The sequence below is a fragment of the Chaetodon trifascialis genome, chromosome 3, assembly GCF_039877785.1.
Source record: "Chaetodon trifascialis isolate fChaTrf1 chromosome 3, fChaTrf1.hap1, whole genome shotgun sequence".
In the NCBI taxonomy this organism is placed as follows: domain Eukaryota; kingdom Metazoa; phylum Chordata; class Actinopteri; order Chaetodontiformes; family Chaetodontidae; genus Chaetodon; species Chaetodon trifascialis.
Window position 1 is genome coordinate 17,641,837 of NC_092058.1, and position 25,716 is coordinate 17,667,552.

Sequence of the window (25,716 nt, forward strand, 5' to 3'; positions counted from 1 at the left end):
TAGCCCAAATGTGCCCAAAACCGCGGTGTCCTCACAGGAAGCACTCAAAAGACCGCCTGTTGCGGGCAGGCACACAGAGACTTTAATTTAGGTCACGTAGACCACCCTCGGAGGTTGGGTGGGATGTTATTATTCACAACATTTTTCTTATTCTCGATAGGTGAGCTGAATGACAAACCCCTCACTGCGACCCTCAGCTTGTGGGGAATGAGGCTACGGGGCCACTGCGTGTTTGATATTAAACTCATCACCTGCTCCGGATTAATGTCATCTGCTACAGGCTATCACTTTCAATTACGGGGATCTAATGATAGAACATTGGCTCGTCATGGTCCTCCGGCAATGTTTTATTCCAGCCGCGATGCATTTATTTATTTTACATTTTCACACAAACACGACTATTAGTCTATTATTTCCGAATGTCCAACATATTTTCTACGACGTGATCTAACACACGTTGCAGTCGTTGTATGGACTGACTCAGGTGTGCTAATATGGGACACTGACTTGAATATGTGGGACACTCACGAGCTGCAAAGTACAAACTGTACAAAACTGGAAGGGTTAGAACAGCTTTGAGCTACTTTTACTTTACTTGAGTATTTCTATTCTGTCCTCCTTAATACTTCTATCCCAAGAAATGCAAAGTGCAACAGTCACAGTATTTTGTAGTTTCAGTGACACAACAGGACGAGCAGGTTTCTCGGCCATACAGAGATATCACACACATTTTCATTTGCTATTCCTCCCCATTCAAAACACACTGGAGCCAATACATGTTTTATATCAGCATGTATTTATTTTTGTTTAATCCTGCTCCACAGATTTCACATTTCCATCACATCGAGGTGGAATAAATCATTCATGGCAGTTTTATTGCTTTGTTATTTATCTGGTTTATGACGTTAGTACAACGTGCTGTTTATTGTTATTTTTTAAATGCTTGCTCCACCCTTTCCCCTGGTTTCATATTAACAAGACACTGGGAGGAGTTTGTTTTGAAGGGCTGAATGAAAATTGTTTAATTATGCATGTGTCTTGTGAGGAAATACATGCAGATTTCTAAAAATGTTGTTAGACCTTATGTTCTATAACTGAAGTCACCCAGCATTTTTCATGTGTAATAAGCAGAGACATCTAACTGTGCTGCAGCCTGCTGGATCCATACAAGATGCCCTGGAGTCTACTTAGAGTCACTGAAGTACAGTTGAGAGATCCTCAACACAAACATGGTCTTGAATGTGAAACAGGCGCCTGCAGTAGATGCCATAAGTAATTAAAGAGCGCCTCTCTGTGGTGTAAAGAAGCTGTGCAGCTCACCACTGGTGGATTAGGCAGACGTGTCCACTGATGTTGTTATTGTACCCAAAAAGAATCATGTCATCAGGCCATGAAGGGTTTTTTGGGCCATGTTGTCAGTGCTGCTGACTTTTTTAGGTTTTGCAATGTAATATGTGATAAAATTGTGTCAGAGTACATAAAGCTCTTTGTTTGTGACAATTAGTACTTTTTTTTTTTTTTTCACCTCAAAGGTTGCATGTTTTGGCAGGAACACAGTTGATCTGTTGAGGTTTGGGGTCGTCTCATGCCTTTCAACTATTCATCATCAATAATGTCAAGTCACTGCTGTCAGGGCTGTGCTTCTACAACGCAGGACTGTTCATTTTCCACAAGGTGGCAGTGCTTGCTTTGCTAAAGGCGTGTGTTGACTTGGGCTTATTTTCAGTGGGTCGTGTTGGCTATATCACCCAGTTTTCCAAGTCCCTACAAGGTTCATGTTCAGTGGTCTCAGCACAGATGCGGATGCATGTGTTTATATCAGCAAAGATGCAGTGAGGATTGAATTGGGCATATATGAACATTGGTGCTCGAATTAGACTTAAAGGGCCATAAAGATGTGAGCACTCGTGCCTCAGTAGCTCTGTTTGTGGAATATGCTCACACGGTGCTGAGGTGTGTTTGAGGGTTGTCAAAACACACTCTGACCGGTGGAATTTACAACATTTTTTCAGTCTTGTTGCTATGTTGTTACTGCTCCAAGTGACACCTGCGGGGAGTACAGCTGTGTCCGGGGCGGTCATCCATCACCTCACGACTCCTCCGTGACACACTCAACATTGACAGTTACACTTATGGCATATTGAAGTGTCAAATGTTTAGTGGGAATGTAATAGCAGACTTTTTTTTCTCATTAACTTCACTTGGATCACCTGAAAAGTTTTAAAGAACCACTACCTTCATTATTTTTGACACTGCAGAGATGCTGCGGTGTTGTGCTGTATTGACGGCTGCTGGTTGCCTGGACCCCGCTGTACTGCATTCACTACTGCGTATCAATAGCCTGAAATGTGAAGGAGCAGACCCTGCTCTCTGCATTTACAGTTTCTTCCCAGTTCTCACGTGGACTGAGGCAGTACTGTGTCTGCAAAGACTGGAGGCTGAAGAGACATTGCAGCTTTTTCCATTTTGACAGTTACCATGGTGATGAGAGCTGTCAGGGATGGGGATTCGTGTCCTGTACCAAAAAAAAGGTGAAAAGGTGAGTTTAGATTATAACAAAATGCCTCCGTGTTTACTGGTGGGAAGTAAACATGATGGTGAATGTCCAACAAACAGTCAAGAGAACAACTATTAGGACAAAATAAGCGATTAGATTTGATTATCCAAAACCAAGTTTTCTCAGCACCAGGCATTACTCCATCTGACAGGCTGACATCAGCCTCTGCACAGAAACACAGCTGGTAACATGAAAAGTAATTTAACATTTGAAAACAGCGGTTGGTAGTGAGTCTAGAGGCATCAGACTTGTCGGAAAAAGTGACACCATGGGTGGGGTAGGCAATGGCAAATTAGCTGTTAAATACCAGTCACTCTGTGTGTATAAATGAGGTTGTGCAGTGGAGCTCTGCACTTGTAGCTCTGGGCTACAGTGGTGATGCGCTTGTCCAGTTAAGGCAGGGCCAGTGTGTGTTTCTCAGGTCACTGGAGTTACACACAGATACTGGAACAGTAATGTTAGCTGCTGAAAAGACGACATAAGTGGAGTGCAGGTGTCTGCCTATGGAATGAAGAGAGTGGAAAAGCAATTTTTGTGCCCTCAGCGTGTCTGGAATCATTACATATAACATTTAGGGTGATCTGCGTGACAGGAAAGACAGAACTCAAACATTCGTGTGACTAAATAGACCTTGTGAATCATTTTGGCCTGCAACATAATCCATGGCAGATTGTATTAATCCAAAATGTTCTCAGCATGTCAGATGAAATGTTAAAATGACAACACAACAGAGCTCAGCTGTGTTGTACAGACAAAAAATGTGCTTTTTGGGGGGGATTATTAATTTTAACTGTTGATTTGTACATTTGTGATTGCAAATAAAGTTAGTACAATGATTTGTAGTGTTTTTAGCTATTGCAAACCAGACAATAATATGTGCAGAAAACAACATTTTCCAATTGTAATGATCTAAATTAGCAGTGAACCACACGTTCCTGCATTGTGGTGATTTATGCAGAAAGTAGCTCAAGTTCACAAAAGTGTTTTACTCCACTGGTGCTTGAGGGGACACTGGATGGGAATGTAGGAAACAGCTGGTGGCAATAAAATGGAACAAACAAACACATCAACAGTCAGCTATGAAATATTGTGCTGCTGGCTGCATTACAACACACTAAGCAGCATGCAGAGACCACGTTTGTGAAAGTCTCCTGATAATCAAAAAACTAAGCCATCTTAGCACTGGTAGTAGTAAAAACCTATGTCTGATAGCTGCCCCTGTTTACGCTCCGGAGGGCATTTAGGTTTTCTGACAGGCAGACAGACATCGCAGCAGGCAGCCAAGGTCTACCGAGATCTGTTAACAGACGGCCTCTTGTGAATAAGTGCCAGGTTATCCTGAGGGGGACAACTCCATCCCTGCTGTATGCCAACAGTTTAGAAAGATTAAGAAATATTCTCTTTGGTGGAAAAAGGATTTATGCTCAGGTGGTCATTAGTCATTGATAAATACACACCATAACATGAATAAAGGTGCGTTTATGAAGTACAATGTGTAGCATGGATATCTGATAATGCCTTTTTACACTGTTGTATTCTGCAAATGAAATATAAAATATTAACTGGCAACACTTTACTTGAATTCTCTCTATTTAGAATATGTAAACAGAGTAAACAGTACACTTTAAACACTCCTTTCTCCTTATAATTACCTTACAGCCTGATATAAACCTTTTATTACATGTTTACACACTGGTTACAAACGCTAAAAAGTTGGCTATTAATTAAAGCGAGTGAACTTTTGAGGTGCTGGGAGGCAGATTGTGTTACCTTACTTGGACAGAGCCAGGCTAGGTGTTTCCCCTTGTTTCCAGTCCTTATGCTAAGCTAAGCTAAACTAACCCACTATTGGCTGTAGCTTCATATTTACTGTGCAGGCATGAGCATGGTATCAGTCATCTAACTCTTGGTAAGAACATGAGAGATTTTCCAAAGTGTTGACTCATTCCTTTAAAACGCGTCTGTTGATAATGTGTGTGAGTTGCCGAGGAGCCCGTCTATGTCTCATTTGGGGACGGGGTGCAGGCTGCATCTGGCCCTCAGCCGGCGTGATAGGCAGCTCCTGAGCTGGGGGGAAAGCTTGCGTCCGAGGCTGAGGAAGAAGGAGAGGGAGCCGCTGCAGGAGCCACCATGACACTTTGCTCCATCTTGCTCTCCTCCAATTACCCATCTTGATTTCTCCCTCATCCAATCATTTCATTCTCGTAACGCTGCGCCCTCCAATCACCATCTGTCCTCCAGGCAGTAACACTTATACATATCAGCTGTAATTAGACAATCATTTCCACATGTGGATCAAACTCCTTCAACCACTCAACCCCTACCTCACCCTCCCATCCGCCCACTGTCTCCTTTTTCCTCCCTCTGTTTTTCTTATTTCCCCGTCTCACACTCTACTACCCTCCGTGTGCCCCTTTTCACTTTTTCTCTCCCCCTCTTTCCCCTCTCTTTCTGATTGAATTACCATAAGTGCAGGTCTTGGCCAAAATATGCCAGCTTGTTCTGATTAAAACTGTCCTTGTTATACCAGAGACCTTCCAAATGGCTGAGAGCAGATTGTGTGTGTGTGTGTGTGTGTGTGTGTGTGTGTGTGTGTGTGTGTGTGTGTGTGTGTGTGTGTGTGTGTGTGTGTGTGTGTGTGTGTGTGTGTGTGTGTTTGGGGGCTGGGTTTAGTAAGAGGAGGAGGGATATGCAGTTTGTGTTGAAAAGAAAAATGCTGCCAGACAACATCATATGGCGAAAGATAAAGAGTGGAAGCCCAAGAACAAGAAGGGGACAGAGGGGAAAGAGATGGAGTGGCGGTGTGGTGAAGCAGGAGGGGGCAGCAGGGAACAGAGAGGGAATGAGACAGTAATAGTAGTTGACAGAGTTGGGTTCACAACAGGTTCATGGTGACATCATGGTTGAATTTTTGGGAACATTTATATAGGAAAAACCATTCACTCTTCATTGGATGCACATGTACGCCCCCAACCCCCCCCCCCCTTTCTCCACCGAATATGCAAATTCGCGTTGGCACTTTAAAACGAATTTTCGGTGGTGGTCGAGTGAGTTTGTGTGTCTTTGTGCACACATGTGGTTCACCCAGATTTCGCCTGTGTTTGAAGGAAAAAGCTCATCCCTCAGGTTGTGCGTTAAACTTTATAACCCCGAACTGACAACTGCTACCCAGAGTGTCACTCTTTTCCCTTTCTCTCCCTCCTTTTCTTACCCCGCTCCCCTTTTTATTTCCTCCTTTGCTTCCCTCTTTTTTTTTCTTTTTTGCTACAAGTCTAGCCAACCCTCACCACTGGTACAGTGTGTTCTTTGTGTGCATGTTTAGCTGTTTGAGAGACAGAAAAGACATAAAGGAGCCTTGGGACCAGAAACGTGTTTATGGTGCATGTGTGGGTGTGATTATATTTGTGTCAGCTCTTTTTTTTTTGCTTGAAGAAAATTAGCAGCAGGGAGTTGTGGTGTATTAAAGGGTCTTTGTGTCTTGTGCATGCATATATTTTTATTCTTTGTATTTTTTTGGGCTGCCAGTGTTTATTGGTTTGTGGGCATTTGCCAGCTGTAGTGTGAATGTAGCTCTCTCTATGCCTTGTTGCATGTATGCTTGTATGTTTGTGTGTCCGAGCAAGCTAGCGAGCTTGTCATGCATGCCTGTCATCCTCTGCATGCCTCTCTGTGCACCACAGAGCTTCACATGACATCAATCTGAGAGCGGTGGGATAGTGATCTCATTACCAACAGCCTGTTGCTGATTAAAACCTGCCGTCTGCACCCTCCTCCTTCACCCTTTCTTTTCTTCTCCCTCTTCTCCGCTCTCTCCTGCTTCCTTGTCCTTTGCTCGGCCCCCTCCTGCCTCTTCCACCCCTCAACTCCAGAGTCGCACCATTCTGCGGTTTCTCCGCTGCTCGCTGCCAAAAAGGGCCCCATTTCAAGCGCTGCAGAAAGTTCTAAGCTCCCCTCTTTTTTTCTTTTCAGTTTCTCTCCTTCGTTTCTTTGTTCTTTCTTCTTTGCTGTTCATCTTCAGGCTGTCTTCATCAGACACGTCCAGTCACCTACCTGCAGGCCTCAGAGAAATGCCTCTTCTGGTCCTGATCTTCTCTCAGGTCAATCTGCTTTGACGCTCATTGACACTAAACAAGAACGAAAGTTGTGTGTGTGTGTGTGTGTGTGTGTGTGTGTGTGTGTGTGTGTGTGTGTGTGTGTGTGTGTGTGTGTGTGTGTGTGTGTGTGTGTGTGTGTGTGCGCGTCAGCCTGTGGATGCATGTGCTTATTAGTGCCTCATAGATCTACAGTCGGAAATACACGCTTCTTTCACACTCAGCCAGACGTTATACACTCCCCTCCTCTTTGCGTGTTTCACTGACAGAAACACAAACAGGACTGACCTTTCACCTCCCTCGCCGACACTGTTGCTGAGAAGTGTGGCAGGAACCCACATGGTCAGAGCAGTGGATCTGTGATTGGATGCTCCCTGCTTCCATATTTGTGACCCAAGTGACCAAAACATGTGATCCAAGTCAGAAGTGTCCTAACAGAAAATGCAGATTTTGACAAAGGTTTAATGGAGACATTAAATACTGTGTTTTTGTTTATATACTCACTGATTTTGTTATAGTAACCATCAGTAGTGTGTTAACTGATTAAAAATTATGATTCTTCTCTTTCTCTGAGGTGCAGAATTAAGGTGCTGAGGTAGGCAATAACAGGATTTTTGTATATGAAATCCCATACAAACAAAATCCATCCCAGATATCGCTTTGGTTCTTTTGTTCGCTATTGAAAACACACACATGTCATATCACTGCAGAGAACTATTTACTTATTCATTTATCCATTGCTCCCTCACCATGTGGCTTAGATCTGTTGTTTCCATGAAGAGGTCCTCACAGATGGTGATATGAATTTCAAGTCTATTACCAACATGTTTTGTATATTTTATCTTAAAACAATGAGCATTTGACATCTAGTTCTCCAAGTAGGATAAATTATGGCGACGGCGTACTTTGATGGTGCAACGCTTTGTTCCAGCGGCGCCACATTGTGTCAAAAGGACATAGTTTGTGTTTGCTGGCGTATACTGTTGTCCTTCATAAGGACAGAAAGAAAATAGTTTTGTGAACTTTTGTAAACTTTAAGTGTAGTTTAATGTGTTTCCATGAATCTTTTCGTTAACAATTAGAATAATATAAAAACATGTAAAAGGCCTCTGTACAGCTCTTTCCAGCAGTCAAATTATTCATCATACCTGAGTACAATTACTCACACAGGTTTTTTTGTATGCGGCACTTACTCAACAATAAACATGAGGTTGTTGCAATTTTCTTGGTAATTTCAGGACAAACTGAATAAGTGAAATTCTTAGGAGACATGGTTCAGAAAAACAAAACATTTAACTGATTAAATGATTATGAAATCTGTTTTAGGAACTTAAATGCAGTTAATTCATGTTTCACAACCACAGAAACTGGTCAAACTGAGGATAAAAACAAATTGAGCTTTTGTCTTAGATGTTGCTCTGGAAGGTGACCTGCGCTGACTGTCGCTGTCAGGGATTGGCCTGCAGTGGCCTGACTCGCCACTGAGGCCAGTCAGTCAGACAGTAGCAGACAGTTTTATCTCTGACATGAAGAGGCAGGTAGCGCTGCCCCTCAGGGGCCGACCGGCCAGGTTTGATCTCATCATGGATCAACTATATCTCCATTAAATGCTTCCTTACCAGAAAACCACTGGGTTGATTTGCTTAGGAAAATCCTGTAGGAGGAGAAGAGTCGGCTTGAACTGATTTAAAGGTGCGGAAACTACGAGGAGAATGGCCCTTTGTACTTCTCAGGCTGGGAAAGATGGAAAACAGCTCATGGTAGTTTGCATTTTGGAGATTTAATAAAGTCGTCTAACATATATACCAGGCTCTGTGAGATTTTCAGAGATGATATCAGCATAATATTTTGCACACTCTTCTTTTTTGTAGCACGTCAAATGTATTGGACATTTAATAGTAGCTGCAATTTACAGCACTGTAAACAAGTTTCCTTTGTACAGTTGTTTACATGTGGCTGTCTGTGTTTTGTTCATTGTTCACTTTTTTCCTAGAAAAACAGATTTTGAATACAAATATATTGACACTGACACAGTTTTTAAGTAATTGGTTCTATCACTGTGCATCAAAAGGACGCTGATGCTGAGTGGGTGTATTTTTCTCCCCTTAGGGATATGTAGTCACAATATAGCATTGAGTGGCCCTTGATTGGCCCCGGGGCCCTGGACTCCCACATTGGCTGGCCATGGCCCCAAAATCGAGGCATTGTAAACATGAAGCAAAAACCAAGAGCTGATACTGATATCCCCAAAGGTGTGCAGCCCTCTGCAGCATGTGTGTTTGTGGATGTGTGTGAGTTAATGACTGTTTCATTAGTGTGAGTGTGCGTGCGCATGCATGCAACGCTGTCCTGCGTGTGTGTTACTGTAGGCCTATCTTTGGACGGTGAGCAGAGGAGGAACAAATTTAGAAATGCAAAACAAACACTCACGGAGTTGAAATCCAACAAAAGAGTGTTGACTGACAGTGCGGCGTAGAAGGAGTGGAGGTGAGGAGAGAAAGAGACGATGAGACAAAGAAAGAGAGAGAGGGAAAGAGAGGGGGTGGGCAGCAAGTTGAAACCTAAGCTTTCTGGACCCTGTTTTCCCTTCCTTCGGGCATTCTGTGGCTGGTAAAAAATGTGCTGTATATTTGAAGTGTTGGATCACGTGACAAAGGCAGGGTTTGTGAATCAAAGTACACAATGATTTCAGGAGGAGAGAGAGAGAGACAGAGGGGGAGAGAGGGTGTGTGTTAGTGACAGAGAGTGAGAGAGGGACGGGAAAAGGAGAGGGAGGTGGAATGCAACAGGCTGAGCTCTATCGTCGCTGCGAGAGGGACTTCTGTCTGACAAACACAACTACTACGCTGCTTCCCAGCTCATTTCTCCACTGACTCGCCCTCACTGACCACCAGACTGCGTGCCCAGAGAACAGCTTACCAGGTCTGGTAAGTTTGGTTTCCAATCCCGTCTTTCAGGTCTTCTTTTCCTCACAACTTCGGTCTGTTGGCGACGAGTGAGAAAAGAAGACAGACAGAGGACATGTCAGAGCATGAGTGAGACGTGTGTGTGTGTGTGTTTCTCTTGTCTCTCTCCTTTTCTCTCTCTCGCTCTGCGTGTGTGTATGTGTGTGTGTGTGTGTGTGCGTTTCTGTTTCTGGGACAGCATGAGCGGAGAGATTGAGTTTCCTGAGGACAGCTTTAATTGAGACCAGAGATTTCGAGAGAGGGAGAAAGAACAACAGAAACAGCTAAGGAGGGGAATGAAAGCTGATCGGCACTTGCATGTGCTCTGCGGCTGCTCCGTGTGAGGAGATGAACTCTTGTGGAGATTTGTTGTGTGTGAGTGTGTGTGTGTGTATGTGTGTGTCCTCATTTGTTTGTCCCAGTGATGGATGCACGTCTCTGTGTTTGTTGCTGACTTCACAAACTCTGATTTACAGCTTCTCAAAGATCCCGATCATACTCTACACTGAAGGAGAAAGCAGAATGTGTTATAGCAAAAAATGGATTTTAGAATTCCTAAATGTTTTTACAGACTGGCATAAATGAAAGAAGAGGCGACCATACAACACACCGCACACTAGTTTGCTACAGGTGAGCTCAGTAACCATCTCAGGCCATTTTCCAGCAGCAGACGAAGTGGCTGCTTTAGCCTGCAGGCTCTCGGCCAACAGACTGGCTGTCAGCTTTGATTGATCGCTCCATCAGCATCACAAATGGCTGAGCAGGTCTGGTCTACCTGAGTATGTACACACTCACTTACTCAACCCTCTGAAGGTTATGTAAACAGGTTTCCATCCACACAATTACATAAGCGGGATGGAAACACTGAAATAGGTTTGCCCGGATATCACAAGATAGTCTGCTGTGTGTCTGATCGCGGCTGCTGCTTTGCATTGTGTCTGTGTGTGTGTGTGTGTGTGTGTGAGAGAGAGAGAGAGGGTGAGTATGCATGTGTGTGTGAGTAAACTCGGTGACCCCGTTGCACTGAAACACAAGCCCTTTTTATACAGTCTGTGAATCACTTCAAATAGCATCCTCTGTGTGACATGCGCTATATAAATACAGATGTATTGCTTGATTGATGATTGTGATTAAGATGCTTCTCATCTGTGAAGTGCTTCTTCCAGCTGATCTGAGCCGTCTGTCCACTCACACCATACTGCTGACCGGCATCACTCTGCCACTCTATGCTATGCACTCCAATGCAAGGAGCTATTCTGGCAAATGCTTGACAGATCTGCTCCAGATTAATTTTCCTTAATGTCTGGAGGAATGCTCATCAGCACGTCCTCAGGAAAAGGCAGACGAGTCTATAAGCAGGACACAAACAGCCGGGTATAAACAATACACAGTACATCACATTCTGGAGGACAGTGACAGACCCACTAAATATAACTCCTCCTCCTCCTCCTCCTCCTCCTTCTTCTTCTTCTTCTTCTTCTGATCGAATGGGTTTGATTTTTCTGCTTTTCATCACTTGGTCTTCTTCTCTATCAGTGGACGTCGGCTGAGTCTCGGCTGCTGAGTGAACTCTGTCACTCTGATCCCAGGTCAGATGTTTTCAGCTTTTAAAATCTAACGTTTAGGGTGGATGCATCTGCTTTTGGTTAAGTCCTGTTTTTTTGTTTTTTTTTTTGGTTGTTGTTTTGTTTTCATCATTTGGGGAAGAAACTTTGAGAAAAATGTGTGTGTGCATGGGCTTTGGGTGTGTTGGATGTATGCACTCTTCATCTTTGTTCTCTACACTTTTCAAGAATGGCAGCCCCTCAGGCTGAGGCGGCTGTCTGGCTCCTCTCCCTCTTTCTCTGCCTCTTTCTCACTGACTTCTTTCTTCGTTATTTCCTCAATATGAAAAAAAAAAAAAAATCCTCCATCCTCTTTGCGTGTCAGCTGAGTTTGATTTTGAACAGGGTTGTTCTCATGGTTGCTACATACAAATGGAAACTTGGAACTTCAAAAACAAAGAAGGGAGCGCTTGCTACTTGTTTTTGAGAGGGGAAGATACAAATGTTTTCTTGTTCTGCCGAGTTGCTTATTGTCCACAGAGTTATTTTGAAAGATTTTGTTGAGAGCCTCAGCCTGGCTGTGGTTTGACTTGACATGCCCAATTGGCTTCAGAGATTTTGGAAGTCACTTGTAACATTCATTATTGCTTTCACTGCACTTTTTCACAACTCAAGGCTGAATATGACTCAATGTGTCTGAAGAGCTTCTCGGTGTGTTTAATCGTGGCCCCCGGCCGCTCCTCAGTACCTTTAAACACACTTATAATCCTTCAGCAAAGCATAGATTGTGTGTCTGTGTGTGAGACATAGGCAGTGGGGGCTTCAGGCAGTCTTTAGGCTCACTTTTCACTTTAATACTAAATGAAAAGCTGCCTACCAAATGGCTCAATTAGGCCTGACCCATGGCCGGGCTGCTGAGCCTGGAGCGACAAGGGGCTGACCCTGGCTCTGACCTGGAGACCCTCAGCAGCCCACAGGGCTGGCTCCACATAATGACAACATTGTGTGTTTTATGAAACATTGCTATCATCAGCATCATCCCCATTAGCACTGCTAACACAGAATTCACACTGTGTTATCCCAAGTATGTCGGACAGTTTAAATTTGTCCACACAAGTCAAGCTATAGTCAAGTAAAGAATGAACGATGGTGCCTTTCAGATCATCTTCTGGAGGGTGGAGGTGATGTTTGCTGTAACTCGTTATTTACGTGAAGCACCAGTGTTTACGATTTAGGGGGGATCATTTTGCAGAAATGGAATCTTATATTCCAAATTATTTTTCATTAGTGTTTACCTGAAAAGTGTATAAGTGTGTAAAAGTGTATAATTACCTGAAAATAAGAATTGCTGTGTTTTGTTACCTTAGACTGAGCTCTGCAGAGGGAGCGGGTCCTCTTCCAGACAGTCTGCCATGTTTCTACAGTAGCTCAGAACAAAACAACCAAACACTGTCTTTATACAGCACCTTTCATGTTTTTCAGGTTTTTAGTGGATGCCATAAGGAGGGGTGTACAGTTCACCTTCACCACTAAATTCCACTAAATCCTACACACTGGTCCTTAAAATGATGCGTGGATATTTTTTAGGTATGGACGCAAGGAAGCAAAGTTAAAAAGATAACAACTAATCAAAATGATCAACCATGATCGCACTTTAGGGCTGCAGCTAACAATTATTTTCATTGTTTATGAATCTGCCCAAAACGTTGTTTGTTTATTAATTGTTTTGTCTAAACAACAGCCCCAAACCAGTTACTATCATAGAAGACTTAAAGAAACTATCCTATACTATAAACTGTTGTCTATGATGAAACATTCCTTTAGTAGATACATTATACTTCTACACTAGTCTATTTTAATTAATGTATTGTGGGTTGGGGACTGAATTGGAAGTCCAAGTGAATGTAAAGGATCAGTTTAACATGTTTGGAAATACTCTTATTAGCTTTCTTGCTGAGGGTTAGACAAGAAGATCGACACCACTCACATTGCTTGGATAACCTCCTAAATTTGAAGCTAGCTTAGCATAAAGACTGAAACAGTGGGAACAGCTAGCCTCTGTCCAAAGCTAACAAAGTCTGCCTATTGGCACCAGTGAAGCTCACTGATTCATACGTCACATCTCATTTGTTTAAACATGGGTTTAATGTCGGGTTTTGTCCAGAACTATTTCTTGGCCAGGTGCAGTGACTTCCTCGTCCTGACAGAGCTGCGTTAGCTGTTAGCTATATAAGCTACCCAGCAGCTGCTGTCTATAGTTTAATATTTACTGTAAAATTAAGAGAGGGGAATCAGTCTTCTCATCCAACTTTGTCCTCCTCAAACTTCAAATGTAGTGTTTATATAGCCTCTATAAACTAAGAGAGATCATATCTGGAAATCATTTTAACAAAATCAGTCTGGCAATCATTCTGAAAGATGTTCCCGAATAATAACACTTGGAAAACAGACATCACATTTTGTTTTGAGGATTAATATATGGCTACATCTGTGTGTACATTACTGAGATAATGGTTTGCATAAAATGAAATTATGCGTTGCCACAGTCGTAAACATTTTGCGGTTATAATATGGCTGTCTGACAGTGATGGTTTATGGCTCCACAATATTCCTCAAAAGACATTTTTACATGCCATTTTGACATAAAATATGGTACGGTCATTTGTTGGAAAATCTAATTATGTTGTTTGTGGGTGATGGTGCCTATGTTTTTTCTCCTGTGTAATGGTTTCTGTGTGTCAGTATGTGCATTTTCTACTCAGTGTATTCAGAACAGCTCATCCCCGGCTGCATTTTCTCAGAATAGGCTAGATTTGATTGTGGTTTTATGGTTTACTGCTAATTGTCCCTGCTGAAGTCATGTTTTCCTTGCATTTGGCTGTATTTTCGGGAGTTTTTAACCTTCATATCCACTCAGACTCTGACTTTTTGTTTACTCTATACACAGAAACTCTGTGGTTTCAAACGCAGAGATTGCATTCAAGCTTGTCCTCTTGATTTCCTTCCCACCATCACACACTAATGTCTCCATAGATACATATGCAAGCTGAACAAAACCAGAAACTCAAAGTCAAAAGTGGCTAAAAAGATTGACTCTTGGTTTAATATTACACTGACAAAAAGAGAAAGAGAAAGAAAAGCAGATAAGCAAAGCCTCACAAGATAATGAAAGCAACAAATTCAAAGAGAGAAAGTCTGTTGCTCTTCACCATTGAATACCCACCTATTTTCCAGCTGACTCACATTGCTCTGGTTTGAACCCACACACGGGAAGTTTGGAAACACAAAGATGACTAAATAGTTGGGAAGAAAAAAACATTTTTTTTACTTTCTATTTACTGACGAGAAAAGAGCAGAAAGTTAAAGCGCAGAGGGAAGGAGCACTTCTCATGTGTCCATTATCAGACTTTGACCGAAGTGTTCACTCTCTCACCGGGGTGAACACGTTATCATGTAATCCATCTGATATGCTAGCACTGAGGACTAATCATTCACATGCTTAAACAAAGTACATCATTATGGGATGTGGAGCAGAGGATTTATACCGTCTGGTTACACTTTGGAGTCACTTAATTGACACCGTTTCAATTTCATGGAAAATATTAACATTTACTTTTTGAACTGTTTGTTGTTGCTCATTTCTTCCATGTTCCTCTATAAAAGTTTGTGACTGAAATCCTAAGATCTGGTAATGTGCTTGTATCCTTTGTAGTTGAGACAAGTTGAAAATCCCACATTGTGCACATGATGCCGTAAAACATAGTGTTGGCTGTGCAAAGTCCCAAGTGTGTAGGTAAGAGGGAAATTTTTTTGTCTCATTTTTCTTTAGTCCTGATGGCAGATAGTAAAAAGAGATAACAAATGTGGACAGTGAGAGACACTGGGATGGCGTGGTACTAGTCTTAGACCTTTATAGGCCACCATGACATTCATACTGCAAAGAGTAATGCTGATCATGGTTTGCTGGTAGAAACCAGCGTACTATGGCCGAGAGAGGAACCTAGTCCTCTCTGAGATAACCTGCTGGCTAAGAACCAGAAATACGCCTTCACATCAAGAACTGACAATCTTTGCAAACACCTCAGTGTTTAATGACTCAGTTTGGAGGTTCAGTTTAGAACACAGCTTGTAACATTACAAGTGGGACTCAAGAGCACCTGAGGCCCAGTAGCGGAGCCAGAAGGGTCAACTCAAACCAAAAAAACTGCTACTCATGCAGCCAACCTGCTGTCAGCCCTATCCTACTAAATTCATTCAAATTCCACCCCATCTATACAATGCTAGCTCTTCTGTTACAAGGCAAGTTCACTTCTAAATGTCAGCAATGACGAAACGTCTATGTGGCACCGATGGGGGATTTTATGACTGAGACAAAAAATAGGTTAAGTGCGACCAAGAGACTGTTCAGAGTAAAACTGAATGGTAGTAAAAATAAAGAGGGATCAACTCTGAACCAGGCGGTGACTCAGAGTGTTTAAAGAGTCCTCGATGTGATGGATATTTAACTCTTTTGTCTCACTCCAAAGCAAAAAACAGGCTCATGCACATCGATGTGCAGGAGAACCCTTCAAGAGCACATGGGTAATACAACATTGTGAAACAGTACAAACAGGCCAGGAGAGATACTGTAACACGAGAACAAACTGTGTCCACACGGTCAAACGCTGACAGGCATCTGTGGTCATGCTTTCATCCAATTCTGCTCCTGACTGAGGTTTAGCATTTGTCAAAAGCCAGAAGCGAAAGTGTGTCTGCTTATTAATGGATCAATTTCTCTGTGCTTGGTGGGTATCTGAAAAGTAATTTTAAGAGTGACTTTTGATTCATTATCAATCTTTATTAATCGAGCTCCATGTTCTGCGCTCTTTAACTGAGGCTGCTGTTCATCCACTAACTGACACTGAAAGACACACAGAGCTCCTGTTACCGCACATTTCGCAGCTCTGAAAGTGGACTCATTATACTATAAAACTGAAGATTAACTGTAATTCTCCAGTCATATATTTCCTAAAAATGCTGCACCACATCATCTCCACACCAACAAGACATTTTTTTATACCGTGTGGGGGAAAAAACAACCAAAAATCTAAACAAAATCCTCAAGGCACCAAAGATTGATGGATGTCTAACAAAGCTGTTTACTGCCATGATGTTATGCAAGCTTTTCATTATGTACAGTGCATAAATACATAGAGCAGAGTTAAGGCCCTTCCAGACACAACACGACAACAGCTTCACTGCACTCTGAAACCAGTTATTTCCAATGGCGTGTGCACCCCAGCACGCTGCTTTCAGACACAACACATTGAACTAGGTTGAACTTAAGGTGCAAGCTCGCCAACAAACTGCAGAACCCAGCAGTCCAAATCTTGTTGTGCCTGAAAGGGACTTTAGAGAAATGTCTGCCAAGGAGAAGAAATGATTAAGAAATTAATTATACAGCAAACCCATCACAGTCATAGAGAGTTTAATTTGAGCTCTTGGTGACGACCAAGTCCACACTAAGCCAGCTTAATTAGAAAACACAACTTTTTCGCTGCATTTGAGGCTTTTGTTCACTTTGTATACAGCTTTTTATCAACCAACAACAGAGCTTTTCCCAGAGAGGAACTGTCTTAAAATGATGCGTGGGTTTATGTGCGATGGAGGATTCAATCACAAGTTTTGTATGTATGCTGATTTTGTCAGATGACTTTGCAACTACAGTAGAGGCAAGAGTGCCTGATCAACAGGTAGCATTTCTGAGTTACGATCAAATCACTGTTTTGTGGATGTTCAGTTGCCTGTTGTGTCTGTCCCTGATGCTGACCAAACTAGAATGAAAAAGAGGAGATTTTCCTTCCTTGTTCATGCCTTTCAGTACGAGCAGAGATCTCTTTGAAAACAACTCAGGGCAATTTTCGAACAACTGCTTACATGCAGAACAGAAACAGTGGCACCTTTGACAAATGACTGTCTTGCACGTCCTTCAGGGCTATGGCATGCTCATGCAGGGGTATGTAAGTATGTATGTAAGTAAGTATGGAATTTGTTTTGATTAGTTAAATGCGTCAAAGTGAGCAAAAAGAAATTATCATGTGCAGCTTCGCACATTGCAAATTTGTTGAAGTGGACTCCTCCTGCTAGTCTGAACATGGGTTGTTTTCACATGTAAATGACATCTTCAAAATTAATAGTGCAGTTCAGTGTGGACAGACTCTGTGTGTGTGTGTGTGTGTGTGTGTGTGTGTGTGTGTGTGTGTGTGTGTGTAGTTTCACTGTAACCTCAAGCTGATTTGAGTTGGAAAAACTATAAAGTTCAGTCACATTTACACCCATGATAACCAGATCCAGATGATGCTCCTAATAAGCACTTAAAACTGTTATTCAAAAAATTGTTTTTGTCATTTCAACTGTTTACAGCTGAGCAATGTTTACAACTGTTGCAACAATACGCTGAACACAATGACGTAGCTGCTGTAAGTGTAGTTTGATGGAAGCTATGCGAAAACAAGCGAAGTTGACAGTATGTAGCGGCCTGCTGGAAAAGGCAGAGAGATGGAAAGCCCCATCGTTTTTACACCAAAGCTGTTTTTAATCCCCATAGTCTGGGAAAAAGGAGCATCAGCTGTGTGTTGTATGTGTGTGTGTTAGTGTATTAGCGTGCGTCTGTGTGTCAGCAGGACCAGGACCAGGTGACCCAGTCTGACCTGACTCAGCCAGGTCTCATAAAAGCAGCATTGAGGCCCAGAGGCCTGGAGACACAGCACTGCTTTTGTTGCCCTACCCAAGGTGTATTCCCCTTGGAGGGAGAGTGGAGGGGGCGGGGGGTGTTACTCATTAGAGAGAAAGAAACCATTCCTTGGCTTGGACGCACATTATTTCATAGTTTATTAGAGGAAATAAAACAGTTTCTTTATTTTTATGTATGTTTTCTGCAGCCCTCTCCCTCCTCCCATGCTGCTTTACCACAGCCGGTTCTTTCTCTTATTAATCCAGTTTTCAGTATGGCTCTAATTAAGAGGACTGTTCGCTTCGTACACATGGCCTGCCAGATGCTTGAAACTCCCTCCTATGAGCTCCCCTTTCTTTTCCTCTGTTTCCCTCTATCTTTTTCCATCTTTTTTTTCTGCTTTCAACACTTTATTTTTTCTTCACCCCAGTCCTTTTATACATCTGGCTTTCATACTAGTGATTTTGGTCTTTGAATTTGATTGGTTAAAGAGTCAACTTGAAGGACTCAAGCGCTGCATCTGTGGAAGGATCCTCCATCCTATATTTACTCCTTCATTCTTCAGGGTCAATTGCAGCTTTCAATGGGGCTTCAGCACGTGTGAACACAGTGTGTTTTCCACTGATTATTTGCCCATGAACATGATTAAAGTCACAGAACATCTGTGTACGTTCACTCCTGCAGCCTGCATGTCCGTGCTTGCGTGTTTCTGCTCTGCTTTTAGAGAGGCATGTGTATGCATATGTTTTGCAAAAAAATGACCATTCCACACTACGTATGTAATCGCTTTCATGATTACTACACACTTCATCCAACCGGTGTTTGACATTCTTTGATGGTCAAATACAAAAGTTCTTTGTGGAAATAGTTGCAGGGACTCTCCCTAACTGGCCCTCGCAGTGAAGAAAAACCGCAGCGGAGCCAAGCAGTTACAGAAAAAATGTCAATATGGGAAATATGACTTTAAAAACAACACTGACTGCGCTGACTCTGTGGCTTTGTGTGTGAATGTGTAATATGTCCTGTATGTGCATGTGTGTGTGTGTTGGGGGGAGAAATAGCTGCTGTAACAACAAAAGGATGTAGAAGAATTTTACTCTAATAGTAGTAGCACAGATGGCTGATTAGTGTAATGGTTTGTCCACTCCATTTATATCAATGAGCAAAGACTAAATATGAGAAACACCCCTCAGAATAACGCAATACAATTCAACAGCACCACAAACTACAGTTGAATCAGCAGCAGCTCTCTAATATTGTTTTCAGCTATTCTAACTTTAACTGCAGGGTTGTCAAATTAAACTGTATTAGTTTCAGCATGGAGGTACCTAATAAACTGGCAACACATGTACATTGTAAATATATTTTTCTTTATAATCTAAAATTTCCTGTTATCTAAAAAAAAAGAAAGTCTTATCATGAGTGCATAATTCACCTGCAAGGGTAAGAATACCAGAAAAGGTGAAGCGCTCAACAGCAGACATAACAGAGGAAACGAACCAGGAACTGTCCTAAATACATTGTGAATTTAGTCTTAATTGACAGGTACCGAAAGGGTTAGTTCACACACACACACACACACACACACACACACACACACACACACACACACACACACACACACACACACACAAAGTAAATAAATGAACAAACAAATTTTGTTTGGATCTGAAATGATGAAATCTGAGCACGCTGTCATGGTCAGAGCTTTTTTTTTCATTCAGCTGTAGTGGTATTAAGCCATTCAAGCAGTTTTGGATATATTGACCCATGTTTTGAGAGTACAATCGTGGTAGAAATGAAATCTGTGGTCCTCTGGTCTGTCCCAGAGAGCAACTGTGACACTGTTTCTGGACCAGTTGTTGTTGATTCTTTTAATGTGATTTGTAAAGTGACATTAATAAACAGGCATTTATCTCCATTGAATCAGGTCCTCAGGAGTAGATATGTCATATCCTGAACAAATGAAACCATAATGTGCTTGGCTTGATACCACAAGACCACGAGAGCAAATCAACCCTTTACGATGAAAGCTTGTGAATTTGTTCTTGCTAAAATAAGAAGTATTGCTTGTGTGTGACCATGTGTGTTTGCATGTGTCTTGTGAAGCAGCTCTGCTCTGGCCAGTCATTTTACCTCCATATGTGGAACAGTTGACTTGTGGAGACCCTGCAATTAAGAGGATCTTCTGTGTGTAACCGACTGTGTATATGTGTATACTGTAAGCGCACTGTTTACTTCTACTTGTGTACCTGGGTTGTATCTATTTTAAAAGACAGACTACGAACACTTCCTCTCACTATTTTCATATTTTTTCACTGTGTATTTCTGCTGATTCTGTGTATCCACCGTAGTAGATCAATGATGGACATTTGTAAATTCACTCTGTCTCTGTCACCCACCCCGGGTGTTTGATTCCCATGCCGAAGCAGGCCCAAAACAACAAGACATTCTTTGGCCGGGCTGTATTTACCACAGCTCCACCACAGAGAGTTAAGCTCCACCCCCTCATGAAATCACTGAAGGGGATGAGAGAGTCGAAGAGAAACAAGAGGGGAGGGCCGCCCTCATTTAGCTTATTGACAGGGCCACAGAGCCACGACGTGAGTCCTCAGAGACAGAGAAGGTGAGACGCTGTGATCATCACCTTCAGTGGCTGCAGCTCTGGCGTCAGCGTCAGCTCAGGGTTTATGGTGTGGGGTGCAGTGAGTGAGTAGGTTGTGTGTGACTGTTGTTGTAAAGGGTTAATTGTACCCATGTTGTGGCTGGCTGCTCTCAGTCAGGCTGGCAGAGGGAACAGAGAGACCCTTTATAATACAGTTGTGCTGATTGAAATCATATGGCATAGCCAGAAATCAGTACACTGCTTTGAAGACAGACAGAAAGCAGGAGAAAAGTGTTGTACACCCTCTGCCAACGGCTCCTTCAACCCTCTCTTTTTCTGGTCTTCACCGTCGTCACTTTTATTTCCTTTTGAGTTATTTCGGGTATTATTTTGGCATTTTTGTGTGAATTGTTGTGGCTGATTTGACTTTAAGTGAGTTGTTTAGCCACTGTGCTCTCTAGGTCATAACCAGGCTTCTAATCTCTTCCTCCTTCTCCTCCTTCCTTTTAACAGAGCCTGGACCTGATCAGGTCTTGGTCACGTGGCTCCTGGTCTTTCTCCGACTCGTCCTCCCTCCTCAGCATCCCTCTCACCTCTCCGCAGCCTGACGGTGAAGAAGCTAGCAGCTGAGAGGGCCTGAATGGCACCGGCCCTCCTCAGACTCACCGCAGGCCCCTGACGAAGACGACGCAAGAAGAGGAAACAACAAAGCCAGTCAGATAGAAGTCACCTGAACCACCAACAGCACTTTTCACAATGGCAACCAACAGGGAGCACCAACTGCATCACATGACCGGCTTCCCGCGAGCTATGTACCCATTCACCTTTAACTCCATGCGGAGCCACTCCCCCTTCGACCTCCTGGCCAGCAGCCACCTCTTCGGCCGGTTTGGGGCAGACCTTCCCAAAGAGATGGCTGCACTGTGTGAGTAGTAAAAATCATTTTTTATTCATTTACACAACTTGCACAAACAACTTTGGAGATTTGTGGCTCATTACTAAAATAGAGTGTATTTCTGTGAATCATGCACGGAAATATCTTTGCTAATTACTTGTATGACCACACAAACCCACGTCAGCACACGGGAGGTTGCACACAGATGCTCCAAACTGAAAGCCCAGCTCAAAACTGCAGTCATATTCAGCTTAATTCACATTCCAAGGAAAAAACGTGTTAAGAAATGTTTGATGTAATCATGAGGGTTCCAACTGGTCCAGGGTTCAATCAGAGGCAAGACATCTTAATCCCACGCTCTTGCACATGACAAGATAGTGTGCCAAATGACACTCTCCACTATTTTGGAAAAGTCTTAAGGGCCAATTTGGGGTTATAATCAGGCTTTAAATCAGAGAAGAGAAGAGAAGAGAAGAGAAGAGAAGAGAAGAGAAGAGAAGAGAAGAGAAGAGAAGAGAAGAGACTGTGGTAAACCAGCCCGATGGCAGCGAGGGCAGGCTGGAAAAAGCAGCAAGCATAACATGGTCCTGTGTGTAATTTGCTACTTTCCATAGAAAATGAATCTTTCAAATCATCATTAGAACAAACTAAAACAGAAATGTCCTCAAAAGAAAGATTGGACTGATGGCAGTTTCTCCTCTCAACTTGCTGTCTGTGGCTCATTTTGAGTCACAGAGGGCGCTATTGCACTTCCCAGTGACAGAGAGGCTGAGTGAGGTCATTTCAAGAGTTTACACAAAGACTGACAACACTTTTCCTTTTTCCAATTTTTTCCTTTATTTCTCTTCTCTTCTGAGTATTTAATGATGTTGCTGAGACACTACGGGGTCACTTCAGATGATCATAATTCCACGTAGTAAATTCTCTGTAATGCCAGTGATGTAGCTTTTTTTTTTTTTTTTTTACAGCTGAACTGGATTCACATAAGAGAGAGAAATGTGGACTGAAACTCAGAAAACAGTATTTTTCTCCAGTCATATTACTTAATGTTCCATGAGAGTCCTAAAAGTCCAAAAGCTTTGTACAATATGTTTTGCTGGAGTAAATAAATCCATTCTCCAAACACTGAACATCAATAATGAACAGAGCAGGACAGCAACTGGAATCTAGCTGCCATGTTGGGGTCCTTTAAACTTCTGACAGTGGATCATTTTTCCCTTTAACATATTTTACTCTCATTAATTCTCGCTCTTGACATAAGCTTGGCAGCTTTTGCAGTTTCTTGACAAATACATGTGGGTACCTGCAGCTTAAACCCGTCAGTGTGTTTTTATGTATCCTGCTGTCCTCAGGTTCTCTGCTGCATTGAATGCCCACACTAGCTTGATGCACTTGTATCCATATTAATCCTATTTTGATCAATAGTCTTTACATAGAGACCTGTTTGTCGAGTACCTCTCGTCCTACAAGACTGAAATCAGGTGTAGAAATACCTTCCAGATACGCCTGTCAATCAGAGAGAGTGTAGGTGAACGTGTGTGTCGACATGTTTCACTCACATTGTGGGGACATATGTCTGTTTACACCGTCACATTGTGAGGACTCACCTTCCTTATGGGGCAAAATGCAAGTCCCTGTCATGTAAATCATTCTATTTTAGGGTGAAGGCTTTGGTTAAGGTTAGGGTAAAGTTAAGGTTAAGATTTGGGTCGGGCAAGTAGTAGTTATGGTTATGAATGTAAGTCAAGTAAGTAAAGTCCCCAAAAGGGATGGAAACATGGCTGCGTGTGTGTCACTGTGTGCACAGATAATTTGCTCAGTGAGCAGCTGCTATCTGTTTATCTCCAGTCATATTCTGGAGGCTCAGGCAACAACCAGGCTAGTCACACTCAGGCTGTCATTACATCTTTGACATGCTGCCTCTGGGACTTTTATGCATTCACGGACAGACACAGTCAGTCATGTGTCAGTCAGGATAGATGACAATCAGGCTGGTCACATGTGACAAAACAGGAGGCCCAGAAAACCTGACAGGTGATTACAGAATATCTAAATCAGTCACATTCATCCCTGGTGTTTCAGCTTTATTTGATAGTTGACAGCAAAAGGCCAACCAGAGAGACATAGAGTGACACAGTAAGAGCAGGACACCATGTTGGAGTTCTCAAGCTTCTAGCGATGATCGTTGGTAAGAGAGAGAGAGAGAGAGAGAGAGAGAGAGAGAGAGAGAGAGAGAGAGAGAGAGAGAGAGAGAGAAAGTAAGTAAGTAGAGTTAATTGTGTGCAAATTTATATCGGCTCAACACCAGTGATTCAACCAGTACTTTTCCAGAAACCATGATAACCCACTCACAGGTCACCAGACCTAACATACCAGAGACTGCAGTCACTATCATACTGGTCTAACATCAGTCTGGACAGTAAACACGATGAGCAATATGTCAGACCTCCTGGGAAATTAGGACAGGCTCACGGGAAATGCTGGCCGTGGGTATTGTGAGAGCCTTTCCAAGGAATTCAGCTGTAACATCTCCTGCTATACTATTCTTTGGAGATTATTGTCCACGCTGGGTTGAGCTGTTCCCTCAGTGTTGGGCTGTTGGATCTGTTTTCCAGACACACAACAGAGAGATTCTCACCTGCTGGGGAGTGCCAGACTGCCTCTCAGATCAGGGCTCCCAGTTCAAACCTTTGTTTGGAGAAACCTGCAAGAAGTGGAGCTTAAAAGGGAGGAAGCAAACCTTACTGTCACACTGAAGCAAACCTGGGAGAAGTAAATGTGTCCATGCCCGCTTTGAATTAACTTGACCGAGAGGTGTCTCAACTTTAAAGCACGCTATTGCATTTGAGGGACTATTTGACCGATTTTCATCTTACAGTCGGGGTCATCCCAGCACACACACAGTGCACACCCTGAGTACACCTCTGCATCACTACAATAAGGTGAGAAGTGGCTGTTAGTTCAAGCTTACTTAAATAAATAGGAGGCATTTACGGTAGTTTGTTCATCACGCTCGTCACATCATAATGTGGAAAAGGAGTTGACGCTTTCATCAGCGAGACTTTAAAAATACTTTTCTGAACTCTGTGCTCATTCCTCGTGTAAACTGATAGTCCGTTGTGACGGTTCGCGTTAGTGTTTTCAGTTCTGATTATTTTCAATGAGGAAGACTAGCCACACCAATAAAGAGCCCATTTTCAAGTGAAGCCACAAGAAATGACTCTCATTAGTGCAAAGTGAACAAAATTACACAGAATTACAGTAGAGGTTTAAGTGGGATTTGCAAATTAATTCAAACCAGGTCCTAATCAGCGTGAGTGGAAGACCAGACTTTGTTCCCTAATGAGATGAAACTCAAAACATCCCTTGACTTGAAATTAGCGGATGTCCACATCAAAAGCTCCCTGCTGTGCGTTCAATCATACAGTGAGTTCTCTCTTCTTCGTTTTCTAATAGCATTGGGAACTGGGAATTAGTAACAACTCACAGGAACGCTTTTTCACCAAAGCTTTTCTGCCCAGAGCTTCCTGGAACTGCTGTAAATACATGATACCATCTCTGGATTTTGTCCGGAATAAGTCAATATTTCTCAAAAGTTTTTGGAACAGCGCGTTTTGTCTTTTTTCATGACACGAGGATCAAATTTCTGTCTACATCAAAATAGTGTTTTTGTCCTGACAAGGAAGAAATCTCAGCGTAGTGATCGAGAGGAACAGACGTGTATTTTTCCACGGTGAACACAATGTCCTTTCGTAATTTCTGTGCTAGTCACATCTTGTTCTTTGTACTGTTTTGAGTGAGTGTGTGTGTATGTGTGTGTGTGTGTGTGTGTGTGTGTGTGTCTGTGTGTCTGTGTGTCTGTGTGTGTGGTGTGATATTAGTAACCTGAACCTAAAGGCACAGAGTGAGGCTTGTGTGTTTTTCTTTGTGTCTTTCATCACAGGCACTCTGTTTAAGCACATACACACATAATTGTCCATGCGTCGGAACACACACACACACACACACACACACACACGCGCGCACAGAAACACACACACATTTCCACTGCCACTCTGTAGGCTGCACATTCCACCACCCATGAATATCACAAACCAGCAGTCTCGCGCTCCTTGCCTCACATTTGTGACTATATTTGTGCGCTTGCTGATGACCGCAGCGAGACTTTGTGCAAATATCTGCGGCTGTGCTGGAGGAGCTGCTGGTGGAGAAACAGACAGAGAGAGAGAGAGGCCATTGTTCAGCTCTGTGTGTTTGAGTCAGACACGACGACTGGATGAATAGCCCAAGAAACTGATTGTGAATATTTGTAATGTGACTCTCTCCTCTTGCAAACTGCATGCGTGTGTGAGACGGGCAGTGAGCTG

General features: G+C 42.7%; 2 protein-coding genes across 3 annotated transcripts in view; both read left to right on the plus strand.

The window, feature by feature from the left end:
* LOC139328890 (RNA-binding motif, single-stranded-interacting protein 2-like) overlaps positions 1 to 25,716 on the plus strand; it is a 152,480-nt gene that overhangs the window by 52,412 nt on the left and 74,352 nt on the right. The window lies entirely within an intron of this gene.
* Positions 9,432 to 25,716, plus strand: part of rargb (retinoic acid receptor, gamma b) — a 36,015-nt gene continuing 19,730 nt past the window's right edge. Inside the window, exons 1-2 of one of the 2 annotated variants that reach the window (XM_070958952.1) lie at positions 9,432 to 9,575; positions 20,968 to 21,379. In XM_070958952.1, the coding sequence (XP_070815053.1) occupies positions 21,211 to 21,379 (169 nt within the window). In that variant the 5' untranslated portion in view covers positions 9,432 to 9,575; positions 20,968 to 21,210. The remainder of the gene's footprint in view (positions 9,576 to 20,967; positions 21,380 to 25,716) is intronic. The other variant, XM_070958953.1, reaches the window with a different exon arrangement.